Raw genomic sequence first — 14,538 nt, forward strand, 5'->3', positions numbered from 1 at the left:
TCAGTCAGTTGGGCGTCTGAGTGTTGATTTCAGCGCAGGTCATTATCTCACGGTTCATGAGTTCGAGCTCAGTGTCGGGCTCTGTGCTGACAGTGTGGTGTCGGCTTGGGATTCTCTCTCTCTCTCTCTCTCTCTCTCTCTCTCTCTCTCCCCCTCCCTCCCCCTCAGCCCCTCCCCAACTTAAGTGTGTACTCTCTCCCTCTCAAAAATAAATAAACCTTAAAGAAAAAGAAAAAGTGGGTTGGAGAAAAAAGGGGGAACGAATGATAAATCAAAGCTCTGTCTCTATACTGAACACCCAACGGCAGTGCGACTCAGCCCAACACAAGTAGGAAAACTTGGGAAGGCCAAGGCTGTAGGGAGCCATCACGGTCCTGAACGACCTTGCTAGCCTTAATGGTAGAGATGTGCCACATTTAAACGGCTCACATTTTTGGAGTCACGTTCCACGTGCTGTCTGGGTCCCTTTCACATTCCCTTGCACCTCACTTCAAAGGGTAAGGTGTTTGCTACGTTCTGAACACCAGAGGGCACAAAGCCAAAATAGTGATTAACATCTGAGACCCATCCGCAGAAAGTGGGGCAGAAGTACTTGGCTGAGAAGTTAAAAAAAAAAAAACAAAAACCCTATGCTGCCATTTTCTTTACGTGCACGTTCACTTGCGGTGGACCCCAAAGGGAGGGTTGACGCTGCTCACTCGAGGGAATCCACACCGCCCGCCAACATGTGCAGGTGGTTCAGCGTCGTGATGGAGGTGGTCAGGTGGCGTTTGGCATGATCTAGCTGCTTAATATCGCGGGTGATTTCTTTAACCTAAATATTGAAAAACCACAGGAGGAAAAGGAAGAAGGTTAAGAAAGATGTAAATTCATTTGCAAGAAGCCCCGCAAGAAAATAAGGCAAATGAAGCAAGGAAAAAAAAACCTCAGGTCAAGCCTTGGAGCAAACACAGACGTTCTTATAATGTATCATCAAAATAACCTCCAATCAGCCCATCTGAATTTCAGTTGGCATTTCTTCAGAAGACTTTACCCAGGGGTACAAAATTCTCAACAGCGAGAACAAAAGGAACTTTCTTTTTCACCCCAAGTGGAGTGATCCAAATAGCAATTTAGTATGGAGCATGTGGTCCAGGAGCCAAGTTCAGCACATCTCCTCCTCTTGAACAAAGTTTTTTTGTTTTTTTTAGAAAAGTATGCCTTCTGATGAGGGGCTATCAGGATTAATACAAAATGGACAGTATTAGTGGACTCTACTATTGAGATGGTCTTTATTCATGGAAGTAGACTTTACAGCCCGATCCCCAGCAAAGAAAGACTTGCTCTCAAATTTCAAGAAGATTAAAATATAACCTCCATAACGTATGCTTAATATGTACCATCACAGAGGAGACGTAAAGTCTTTGGGAATCAAGAACATAATTAGGGGAGTAAAATGTGGACAGTGTTGACCCAGCAGATCCAAGAGAAAGAAACTGTGTACCTGAGAATACAAGTGTGTTTTAGTCACCAGAAAGGCACACTCAGCAGTGAGCTGGGAACAATTCTCCAACTTTGCTAACATCTAGGTAGAATGTTCCACTAAGCTGCCTGGGTTCATGTTGACCAAGAAGCTTTCTGACGAACAATTTGGTTTCCCAAGTTCTTTGGTACCTGGAAGGAAGGGAGTGTCCTGGACACCAGACATAAGCCTTCCAGTCACTGGAAAGATCTATCTCCCATTAAAAGTGAAAAACTCTGGGGACGCATGGGTGGCTCAGTCAGTAGAGTATGCAACTCTTGATCTTGGGGTTTTGAGTTCAAGCCTTATGCTGGGTGTAGAGATTACTTTAAAAAAAAAAATAAAATCTTCCAAAAAAATGTATACAGCACTACTGAACTGTATAGTTATAATGGTTAGGATGAGGGGTGCCTGGGTGGCTCCCTCGGTTGAGCGTCTGACTCTTGATCTCAGCTCAGTTTCAGATCTCGTGGTTTCTGAGATCGAGCCCCGAGTTGGGCTGTGCCTGGAGCCTGCTTGGAATTCTCTCTCTGTCCCTCTCTCTGCCCCTCCCCAGCTCACGTGCATGCACTCTTGCTTTCTCAAAATAAATAAACTTTACAAAAAGTTAAAAACTTGGCAGTGAGTTATGTTCACTTGATCTGGTTTTTCAGAGTTTGATCCCCCTGGGGAACTCATAAAGTGAGGATTATAACCCTTCCGGCTTAGCTGCATACCCACAAACCTGCCGAGCTGACCTGGATCTTCGCAGGAAAAGTCCTTTCACGGGGACTTCCTCAGCACAGCTGCTCTCTCTGTCTCTCTCAGGCTACCAGTATCTCTATCTCTAGTGTCCAGGGGAAAACAACAGGTTAAGAACCTGTTACCACCTGTGCAGGAATAACTGAGTTGGGGAAGGAGGGTCAGGAGGGGCACAGTGCACTAGATACAGGAATTTGGCCCCAGAATCTGACAACCCGCATCCAACACTGAAATCATTACCCTCTTTCCTAAAGAAAAATCCTGGCACCGCTTTTGAGGTTCCTTAACTCTGCGGCTACCATCAGGGGTCTTTAACTACTGTATCAGAAGTCACAGTTGTCTATGACACTTGTCATTCCTGCATCAGTCAGTCTTTAAATCCTGAGAACTCGTTCAGTGCCTCATCACAAACACTGTCTTTTCTACTCCTCCTTCAGCGGCCCCTTGCTGTGCACGAGAGGTGACTGGTCTCTCTATTCCCAGTACCTCCTGTCTCTCCCCATCACATATTGGGGAGACACCACCCTTAAAGGCAGCTCGAGCAAGGGATGCTCAGGTCACAGTCACAGAGAGCGCTACACAAAGAGAACACCTGTGGTGAATGTACCTTAACTGTTACCCAGGGGCAGCCCAAACAGGACGGACCATGATGTGGCAGGCTTTGGAGTGAGGCAGCTCCAGGGTTCAATCTCCGCTCGTCCAGTGTCCTAGAGAAGCTAGTTAGCCTCGCTGAGTCTCAGTTTCATCGATAAGATGGGTAATCATACAAATAATAATGGTAATAAAACCTAGTTCATAAAGCTGCTGTGAGGGCTGAATTCGATCACTGGCACAAAGGGACATCTATGGCATGGTGCTCGGAACACTGATGGAGCTCAGCAAATACCCGTTCTCTCTTCAGTCCTACCTCTTCTTCCCTTTAGCAAAGCGCAATCCAGGAAAGCAAACCGTTTTAAAATAAAACATTTACTAACTTTCAAGTTTCAATGGCCCACAAACGGTGCTGGGGGTAGCATATCCTGAGGGAAAGAGCCACAAATCCAAATCCCTCCCTGATGACATACAGCCCCCCCAAAGACTACTTAATTCGCTGACAAAGCACAAATATTATTTTCTTCCCCCTCTGAAAAGAGATCTCCTCCTTCAACGCCTAGTTCAGTAGTTAAGGTCAGTAACACAGGCTGCCTGGAAGGAGGAAGAGGAAGACCTAACGATAAGGACAGCAACAACTGGTGCTCACTCTGGGCCTGTGTGTGACACCTCATCTCAGTTAGTCCCCACAGTTCTATGATGCACCTAAGGCTGCTATCTCCATTTTACAGTGAGGAAACTGAGGTACAGAGGGGCTAAATAACACGGTTAGTAAGTAGAGGGGCTGGGTCTGAACCCAGGCAGTCCGGCTTCAGAGGTCTTCACTGCTCCATCAAACTGCCCACCCCCTCCCGCTCCATGTCCTTCCCTATCTTGCCAAATGGCCACCGAAGAGAGCTGGAGGAGGCACAGAGAGCGGCATCAGGTCTGCTCCTGGAGTGAATTGCAATAGGACGCAGGGAGGGAAGACTGTAAGGATTTGGGGGTTTTTATAACCCAAAGAAGTAGGGGGGCAGTGACATTGGGGATGGCTTCTATCACAAGCCTCGTACTACGCTCAGTGCTCTTCATACATTTAATTCTTCAACAAGCCTTTGAGGCAGGTGTTCCTGTTCTTACCTTACAGCTGAGGAGACCGGAGTTCAGAGACAACTGAGCGACATTACACTATGTGGCCAGAAGGCGAGTGCGGGAGCTGACACGCTACAGTGCCTCCTGTGGAGGAGGAGCGGCTGAGGCTCGGGCCTCCTGAGCACATCAGTGGAGGACACGATTTGTCAAGGGAGAGCTTTAGCAGACCTGTCAGCACGAACGGTGGCAGGGTCCGGCCCGCCTCCCAACGCCAGCCCCAGTCTCCATGCCATATTGTGTATCTTAACCGAGAAATACGTGATATAAACAAATGCTCGAGAAAGGAATCCAAAATGACAAGAACACTATTTCAGCGAGAGAGGAAGAAAACCCTTTCTATTTAAAAAACGGCTGTGAATGCAAGGCAGCGGGAACGGTGAGTCCCTGCACATCTAGCAGCTCCTCCTGAACTGATCTGGAACACACACCGGGCCTGCTTTTGAGCCGAGGGTGCTGCAGCTGGCAGCAGGTGGGAGAAAAAGCCCATTCATGAGCGTGACTGGACAAGAACCTAACTTCCTCTTCACTGCAAGAAAGGCAGGAAGAAACCTCAACTCACCATCTGCTCTGATTTTTCTGCTTTGTCTTTGATGTCTTTGATTTTGCCGAAGAGCTGCTGGATGGCCTTCTGGGCCTCTTCAAGTGCCTGGAATAAGAGAAATAAATGACACACAAGAGGCAACACAGATGGCACCCACTGTACTACGATCGAGTCTAGCTTCAGAAGAAACCTACCAGAACGCGCTCTTGACTCACAGTTCTTATGCAGACAGTTTTACTGGACCCAAGTAAGAGACGGACCCTAGCATTTGGATACAGGCAGATACACAGCGTTCTTGCCAACATGAATCATAAAGTTTTAAGTTAAATACTATGTCCCTCCGTCTCAGTGATGACTCCGTGTTACTGATGACAACACAGGAAGCAGGCAACACATCTGTGCGTGCCGCCATGTGTGTGTGCGTGCACGTGTGCAGAGTCACCTTCGCAGCCTGTAGAGGCAGAGGTGGCTCTAAGCCGGGAGGAGCTCTGGACTTCGGCAGTTCCAGGAGACTGCACCTTCAACAAAATCAGCTGCGCTTGGGGACTTTGGAACTGTGGTAAACCTTTAAATTGTTTATTTATTTATTTTGAGAGAGAGAGAGACAGAGAGAGAGATAGAGAGAGAGAGTCCAAGTGAGGTAGGGGCAGAGAGAGAAGGAGAATTCCAAGCAGGTTCTGCAATTTGACACAGCGGAGAGCCTGATGCGGGGCTCGAACCCACAAACTGTTGAGATGGTGACCTGAGCTGAAGTTGAGAACTGATGCTTAACCAACTGAGCCACCCTGGCGCCCCATGAGCCAAACCTTTCTACTAAAGAACCTACAGGATGGATGCCACATGTTCCAAGTACGATAAGCCAGAGCCGTTCCTGGGACGGGGGAAGAAGCAACATTCGGGAGCTGTCAGGGCGCTAAAAGCAAACATGGAGAACACATGTACTTAGAAAAGAGGCAGCAGCCAGGAGAAGAGCTCGCACTCCGTTACATCAAACACTTTATTTTGGATTTAAGAGGGGCCTGTCCCAACCGGGCCTCACAAGCCCTTTACGAATGTGATGAAAAGACCAATGTCACCCTAGAGCTGTGTTTCCTCTTGGCCTGCACAGGGAAAGAGCAGGCTTCCCGAAAGGGCCCTCCAGAGGCCGGAAGAAAGCAGAGCCAAGAGGAAGGGAGAACGACAAAAGCCCTGACAGAACCATCTGGACCTCTGCTCTCGGCTGTACCCAATGAGAAAGCTACCTCGAGACCATGAATAAATACGTTTTCTTTTGTACTTAGAAAACATCCCCCAAAAGAAACGAGCTGGCTTCCTCTGCTGGAAATTCCTTCCTCGGTGGAGGCAGGGATTGTATCTTCCTATCCTCTGTGGGTGGGTTTCCCAGGCTGTCCCCTTCTTCGGCATCGGGAATCCTTTCTTCTTCTGGAGCTCCCCGCCCGTGTGTGGTACAGTCCCGAGCAGGAGTCTCACACGTGGGGACAAGCACGCGGAGCCGTTGCACGTACTGCGTTACAGCTCCTAAAATGCACGTCCAGAGGGTCCTCCGGGAAGCTGCGGCTTTGGCCCACGGTCGCCCAGTCTGCGGGGACAGTGTTCAGGCAGCCACATGCGCCTCCTGGGGCGGGCCGGGTCAGACTGTGTTTGCTCTGCGGGACCGCTTCACTTCTATCCACGGAGGTTTGTAGGCAAAGAAGCTCAGGCGGAGTTTCTGCCACCTGGACACAGGCTATGAATTGTCAGAAAGTCTGGGCTTAGAACAACAGTTGGCACTGCTTTCAGGGCCCCAAATTCCTAACGTGGGAAATGTCACCTAAAATGCAGGCCACAGTCAAGAGGGGGGAACGGACGTGGGTCACGCCGAGCAGCTCCTCTCAGTCCCTTGCTGCTCCAAAGGATGTCTCACTCAGCAGTGTCTCTGCTCAGTCTCCTGCCAGCCTAGGATCCTGCACCCCGAGACAGCTGCACGGCGTGAGAACGCCCTAACCCGGTGTGTGGTTTGAGGCCCGCCTCCACTGTCACACTGTGTGCAACCTCTGTGGGCATCTGTTTCCTTGTCTGCAGAGCGGTGATAACACCACCTACTTCCATGGTGGTTGGGAAGATTCAATGACATAACAGGTGTAAGACACTGCACGAATATTAGGGTTGTTTCCAGGGCTTAGGACCACCTAAGCCAACGCACGCGTGCGTATACGCACAGATATAGAGACATATGCACATATGTTCCCCTCTAACCGCACCCGCCCCTCTCAGCACAGCCACTAGGCCTGCCCACTGTCTGACGCTTCCTAGCCTAAGCCGCTTCCTGAGTGAATCCATGTCCGCTTATTCCACCTCTCCAACCCCCAAGAATTTTCTTCCTCATTTCAAATATTCATCTCCTCAAAACCAGGATACAAGCAAGATTCTTTTGAGCACCGCTTACTACCATTTCGCCCAACTTCAGATTTCATAAGATGAGGACAAACTAAAACCAAGCTCCAACAAAATGAAAATGATAAAAAGGAATAAAAAATCAAATGTCCATTTACAACCAAAGGAGTGAAATTTCAAACTAAAATATTCAATTCAGTGACTACGGTGTGCAAATCTTTGTTGTCTCCCACGGACTAGTTCAAATGCCACTTCTTCCCCGTCCTTTCCCCTCACTTCCCCTTCCCTCTCAACACCCTCTCCACATGTAAACACACGTGCAGCACACAGTACCATCAATTCATCCATCAACTGGGTGCCTGTGATCCTTTATGTATTCTTAACCTTCATAACAATTTTTTTGTGGGTGTGTCTTTTGGTTGGACCAAGACATCCTAGAAGGCCTGGACCAAATCTCATTCATTGTGACTTACTGACACCCAGGGCAGTGCCCAGGATAATACAGTAGGTGCTCAATACATGTTTATTAAGTTGAATTTTAAAATCAATCATGGTATATGCACGCATGTATATACACACACACACACACACTCTCCATCTTTGCTCTCAGCATAGTCAAGCAACACATTAGCCACAGTAGTTATGGTTGTGCCAACACTTCAACTGCAGACCTTCTTTTTATTATATATATATAGTTTATTTATTTTTGAGACAGAGCATGAGTGGAGGAGGGGTAGAGAGAGAGGGAGACACAGAATCTGAAACAGGCTCCAGGCTCTGAGCTGTTAGCATAGAACCTGACGTGGGGCTCAAACCCATGAACCGTGAGATCATGACCTGAGCCGAAGTCGGACGCTTAACTGACTGAGCCACCCAGGTGCCCCGCAGACCTTTTTTTAAGAATTATAAACTGTAAACTTTAAATAAACTATATTTTAGATTATTTCAGTTTTTGGAAACACTAGATTACAATTTTTCCTACTGAAATAATTGCTAAATGGTTTTGTCTTTTGGCCATGTTGCAGGAACCAGAACTGAGTTTAATATCTACTTTCTTCAATCAACAAACAGTATACTGGAGATGCAGGGATAAAAAGTGTAATTCCTGCTCTCGAGGAGTTTATAATCTAGTAAGGCAAACAGACTAATAGCCAGTTAGAACACTGAGATATGATAAAGAGATGTACACAGGATGTTGTGGGAGCCCAGAGTCCATCGACAATAGTGGCTGTTTACTTGGTAGGAAGAAAGAGAGCGAAGGAACAGAGGCCCACAAATTCATCTTAAAGAAGATCACAACTTTACAAGCTACTATTTAGGCCAGAGTGTCTTAATGCAACATCACTTAAGAGTAGTGCGTACTTAAAAAATGGTATTTTTCAAACCCCTGCTCCATCATGAACAAATTCTCATTTTCTAGCAACGCAGACCTTCACTGCCTTGTAACTGAGGACTAGCCGTATCTCAACTGTGACACTGAATTCCTGCGGCAGGTGTGGTCCCAACTACATCTGTGGTCCCAACTACATCCCAACTACAACTACTTCATTAACTCACTCCTTCTACCATTCCACAAATATCTGTGCAATATCTTCCACATACCAGGTGGTCCTCTAAGCACTGGGAACCTACTGGTAGATGAGACACCCATGGTCCCTCTTCCTGTCCTCAAGGAACTTACTTTGAGAAGTGACAGGTCGGGGGAGATACTGGAAAAATGAAAGAAAAGAAAAGAAAGAATGAAAAAATGAAAGAAAGGGAGGGAAGGAAGGAAGGAAGGAAGGCAGAAGGAAGAAAGAAAGAAAGAAAGAAAACTTCAGAGAGGGCAGATGTGATGCAGGAATTAGGCAGCAGGGTGGTCACAGGAGGTTTTCTGAGAAACAGCATAAGAACTGGGAACTGCAGGATGAGGAAGAGTCAACCTTTTTAGATCTGGAGTAAGAGATGCCAAGTAGAGAGAACAGCAAATAAAAGATCCTGATGCAGAAAAAGACCTTGGTGTTTTGAAGGACCACAAAGTAAGGCAGTGGATGGCAGGGTAGTATCAGAGTGGGAAGTGCTGATAATTTGGAGAAGCAGGCAGGCGCCAGAGCCCCAAAGGCCTGGTAAAACCATGGGATTTTGTTCAAAGGGCAACCAGGAGCCACTGAAGGGTTTGTTTTTGTTTTTTTAATATTTTTATTTATTTCTAGGAGAGAGAGAGAGAGAGAGAGANGGCTCTAGGTGAGAAACGGCGCAGGTCTAGAGCAGGTGGGCAGCGGTGACGGGAAGAGGTGGAGGGACTGGGATTTAGAGAAGATATGACCTGCGGGCCTCGCTGATGGACTGGATGTGGATAATGAGAGAAAGGAAAGAATCAAGGATTAGTCGTTGGTCTTGGTTTAGTGAATCTGTTCCTTAATTAAGGAGGGAAGACAGGAAAAGGAAGAGGTTTGGCAGGCAGCTCAGGCACGTGGTGGTGGTGGGATCAGAAATCCAGAGTTCCATTTCAGTATGTTAGAGGTGCACAGCCTACTGGATGTCCAGTGGGGACATCAAGCTGGACATCTGCGTCTGGAGCTCAAAAGACAGGTGCAGCCTAGAGACTTAAACTTGGAAGTTGTTGGTTTATAGGTGATGGTTAAGTCTGTAGAGATAGAACTCACCCAGGAAGAGAGGAAAGACAGCAAAGAGAAGAGAAAATGGCCCAGGCTGAGCCCTTGGGCACGCCAATGGCCAGAAGTCTAGAAGAAAAGAAAAAGGAAGAAAAGGATGTGGCTTCTCTGTTATACCAGTGACATGAGAGAAAACGAGGGACTGTGGTGTCACAGAAGCCAAACAAGTGTTGGGAGGAGGAGGAAAAGACAGACTGTGCCTCCTTTTGTTGAACTTTTATCTAAATTAGGATAGAGAAATGCCACTGAATTTGACAACAGGGAAGTCGCTGACGACCTTGACAAGAGGAGTTTCAGCGGAGTTGCAGGGACAGAGGTGGACAGTGATGACGTGAGGAAGTGTGTCCCCAGTTTTTATAAATAGTGTTTGGAACACACCAGTCCCATTCATCATATATATATCATATCTGTATCATATCATATCTCATATCATATCATACATATCGTATCTGGCTACCTTCACCACACAACAGAAGAGACGAGGAGTTGTAATAGACCACATGGCAGGTAAGTCTGAGAAGACAAGAAAAATGGGGCAACAGATAGAGGGAAGGGAGGAAGATTTGAAGATGAGAGGTGCTTGCACGGGTCTAGTGTGGGAATGATTCAACAGAAGAGGAGAAACTGATTTGAGAGGCGGGAGGGCAGTAGTGGGACAATTACAGAAGAGACCGGCCTTTTATAATGTTCTTGGATTGTTTAGTGTATAAGTGTTAGTTCTCAAACAAGGCTCGAAGTGTCCTCCAGAGTATAGACCAATGACAAGCATGGTGTCTAATATCCCCCATAGTTCAGGCAACCACCCGTTCTGGATGCCAGAAGGGCAGGCCCAGTCTATGGCGACTGTCTCAGTATAATAATGAGCAGCTCAGTCTGAAAAGTGACTCTGCTGACTGATCGTACGGTCACATCACCTACAGCATCTAACCAGAACTAGGGCACAGGTGGAACTTGACAGACGCTTGATTCCAACTATCGCGGGGCACTCGTCAGAAGGGTGGCAGTGCCGGGACCACTGCTCCGAGTGGGGTGCGCTGGCTGACACCCTCCTCTCCCCAACCGCGGGCACATCTCCCGGCAGTGGTTCAAAAACACAGCATCGCGTTTCCTGTAACTGTTATCTGTTTGGCTAATAAGGAGTCTCATGCCCAGGAGACTGCAGGGGCCAGTACATTCTAAACCCTTCGGAGCCTTCTAAAGAATGTCAGGTCGTGGTGCAAAAAAGCACTGCCTGAAAGGTACCTGCCCCCCAGAAAGGACTGACAGTTTAGGGCGCAGCCCGCACAGAATTCTGATATTGGTGGTCATGCCACACCTAGCGGTGTTCTCACGGGATCAGAAGCACCATCTTCCAGCCAAATATGCTAAGACACAGACGTTCAGCTAAGAAAGGCAAAAAGGACCAAGAGCTATACTCAGATGGAGGGTCTGAACAGGCGTGCACGACCCCTTCTCAGAGAAAGAGCCTCATCGGAAGTTCTCGCTTATTCTCAATCTGGCATCCTACCAGAGCAGTCTCTGCTGAAGGCACCACGTTTTTCTTCCAGCAAACAAATAAGACTCACACAATCTTATATTTCAGAGTCTGAAAGAAGATAAACTGTTTGCCAGATTTTTTTCCCCAGGCTGGAATACTTCGGCTCACTATAACAATGTACTAACGTTGAGGAAATTTAATACGATTCATTTTCCAGAGTCAACAGGATTCTTCTGAAGCCTCATTCCATTAAGCAAGTCCATTCTCAACACACACCCTACTGTTTGATATCTAATCTCCAGTAATCAATTACACAGGAAGAAGAGTGTTTTGTAATTTGGACAAATCATTAGGATTTTATTTCTAAGTAACAATGAAATATTTTTACTACCTGGCTGATCAGAAAATGTGCAGAGAGAGAGATTCTGGCACTGTCCCTAGACACTCTTTAAAACAAAATGTGGCTACTTTCCATTCCAAGCTATATGTAGATTAAAAACAGAACTAATCACCCTAACATGTCTGCTTTCAATCTACCCTTACCGGAATTTCTTTCTTTCTTTCTTTCTTTTTTCAAACATTTATTTATTGTTGAGAGACAGAGAGAGACAGAGCACGAGCAGGGGAGGGGCAGAGAGAAAGAGAAAGAATCCAAAGCAGGCGCCAGGCCCTGAGCTGTGAGCATAGAACCTGATCCGGGGCTTGAACCCACGAACCATGAGATCATGACCTGAGACGAACTCTGACACTTAACTTGACTGAGCCACCCAATTCCCCTTACCAGATTTCTTTATTTTTTTATTTTTGAGAGAGAGAGAGAGAGAGAGAGAGACGGTGTGAGCAGGAGAGGGTCAGAGAGAGAGGGAGACACAGAATCCGAAGCAGACTCCAGGCTCTGAGCTGGCTGTCAGCACAGAGCCCGACACAAGGCTCAAACCCACCAACTGTGAGATCATGACCTGAGCCGAAGTCGGATGCTTAACCGACTGAGCCACCCAGGCGCCCCTCCCCTTAACAGATTTTTAAACTGAGACCGGGAGCATGGCCACAGCTTGCGTTTGAGGCTGTTACTAAGCAGCAGTTACTACAGCGGTCCTCTTTGGAAGCTCTAATTCTTCAATCAGGAGATGCAGAGCAAACCACCAGGCTAGCCGAGAAGATTGAGCAGAACCCATCAGGCTATCTCTGTGCACCATTAACCGTGCCCATTATTCTTTAATTTTCCTTGCCTCCTACCATAGACTCTGAACAGGCTACCAAGGCCACGCTGGGTCATGTGCATAGAAGATAAGCAGCATGGGACCTGGCACCACAGACTCCACTGCTTTTTTCTTTCATCTTTTAAATTTTTTGTTTAGAACTGTTGCTCGCCACCTGTATAGACGGAGGAGCGTTGAGCCAGTGGAAATGCCTTGAGAAATAAAAGTCCCTTTTGGTTCTTGGACGCATGTAATTTTACAGTTTGCTCTGTTATAGAATTATATTGCGTTTATCCTGTGAGTCCACGGGCAGCCTTTAACAGATATGAAATGGAGATCCCATTTGCTACCACTATCAGAAGGAAGAAAAGGTTGCTCTTTTTTCAGAAGAACTAGTAGGGCTTTATGTTCCTTGAAAAAATAAGGTGCTAATATTCAAGGTTCCTGGGAAGAAGCTTGTATTTTCCAACTACTCTATCATTTTTCTTTAAACATTTATTCATTTCTGAGAGAGAGAGAGAGAGAGAGAGAGACAGAGCATGAGCAGGGGAGGGGCAGAGAGAGAGCGACACAAAATCTGAAGCAGGCTCTAGGCGCTGAGTTGTCAGCACAGCGGGGCTCACCTCACAAACCATGAGATCATGACCTGAGCTGAAGTTGGACGCTTGACCGACTGAGGCACCCAGGTGCCCTACTCTGCTATCATTTCTGTTGTCCAACTCCACATTTGTCTACTATTTCCTTTCCTACTGTTTGGAAAAGCAACACACTGTATTAGGAAAAAGCGAGAGTTTCTGAACCTGCCGACTGGGACTTGAGTGTTGCCCTTGCAGCTTACCACGTGATCTCTAACAAGCCACTTTACCTCCAGGAGGCTCAGGCTCTTCATTTCCAGAAGAGGAGCTCCTACCTCAATGCCTCTGGCTAGGAAAGAATGCAGGGCTTATTAGTGGACACCTATGAAACTGTTTACCCAGTTCCTTCCTCCTGGGAATCTCCCTCTCGTTGTGTTCTTTTAGAGTCAACTGTCTCAGAAGCAGGCCTGGTCCGAGCTGGGCCAGGTAGCTTTTCTGTGACTTTCCAGAACAAACTGGCAAAGAGACTTCCTCTCTGCCTGGAGGGAGCCCCAAGATGAGAAGCTGATTAGAGAGCAGCGAGGTTACCCAGGAAGGGGAGGAGACTGGTCTCCAGGTGGGGACGATGGAGTCAACACGTGCAGAGAGACAGACACAGACAAATCCGGCGTGTTATTCCCATCCTGTGCCTCAACTGTTTGGTTTGACGAGGTCAGCTGCAACACTGCTCTCCCACAGTCTGACTTCAACTTCTGCAAAACAAGACACAAGTGCCTTTCAAATAATTCCCCTTTCGGACTAAGCCAGCTCGAATTGGGATTTTTGTCTTCTGCACTGGAGAGAACCCAGCCGGAGGACTCGGCTCATAAAGGGGCACATTAAAAGGCCACTATTAATATCATTCCCAGATCCCCTAGATGGGAGTACAATATTTCAAATGGGACTATCGCTTCAATAGCCAGAAGCCGTTGACCCATCCTTTAGAGTTTGTAAGTAAGCTGGTTAAGTTCAACACCTGCAGTCATATGCAGAATCAGGGAAACTGTTTCTCTGAGCCATGTTGAAAATGAGACATTCTCCAGGAAAAAAAATTTCAATCTTTTGTTCACTCCTTCAATAAAAAGTTAAGCCTGTTATATGTACTATGACGGATGCTGAGAAGAAAAGCTCACTAGATGGGGACACATCTTTAAAGACCTTGTAAGGAATACATGTAAGAAATAGAAATAACTGTAAGATAAGAATGATACAAAGAGGTACGAATAAGGAACGGCAGAATCATCTGGAAAGGAAGGGGCATCCACTGAAGGTAGACAGCTTGGGATAATTAGTCTTTATTTATGGCATGTCCCTGGTTTTGATCCTGCTGGCCACTCTGGCATCATGAAGAGCTGTTGCTATGGAAACTGGGTGCCCTTGGCTGGAGGAGAGACGCTTTAGGAAGCCTCAGCAATAGTAACAATGCAGCCAAGCCCATTCCAAATAGTGGTGCTGAACAGCAGAGGCTTACGGGAACCTTGTGGCTCTGGATGGCTATGTGTGTACAGCTTCCCTGTACCCTGGAACACACCATGTACATTCTAGGTCTGGCAGTCATGGTCAAAGGCTGCATGGGCACCCATCGGATAAGAGAATCACTGGTGTTAGCACTGATTCCTTCACTGCTCATTCAAAAACCTTGAGTATGAAGGGGTTTTACTTATTTATTTTTTTAAATGTTTTTATTTATTTCTGAGAGAGAGAGAGAGAGAGCGA

At 46.9% G+C, this 14,538-nt stretch overlaps 1 protein-coding gene across 1 annotated transcript in view; it reads right to left on the reverse strand.

Annotated features, from left to right (window-relative positions):
• VPS53 (VPS53 subunit of GARP complex) overlaps positions 1-14,538 on the reverse strand; it is a 136,290-nt gene that overhangs the window by 96,920 nt on the left and 24,832 nt on the right. Inside the window, exons 5-6 of the mRNA XM_077749623.1 lie at positions 4,524-4,610; positions 699-814 (exon numbers count right to left, since the gene is read on the reverse strand). Of these exons, the coding sequence (XP_077605749.1) occupies positions 699-814; positions 4,524-4,610 (203 nt within the window). The remainder of the gene's footprint in view (positions 1-698; positions 815-4,523; positions 4,611-14,538) is intronic.

The sequence above is a fragment of the Crocuta crocuta genome, unplaced genomic scaffold (genome assembly GCF_008692635.1).
Source record: "Crocuta crocuta isolate KB4526 unplaced genomic scaffold, BGI_CrCroc_1.0 scaffold149, whole genome shotgun sequence".
Taxonomy (NCBI): domain Eukaryota; kingdom Metazoa; phylum Chordata; class Mammalia; order Carnivora; family Hyaenidae; genus Crocuta; species Crocuta crocuta.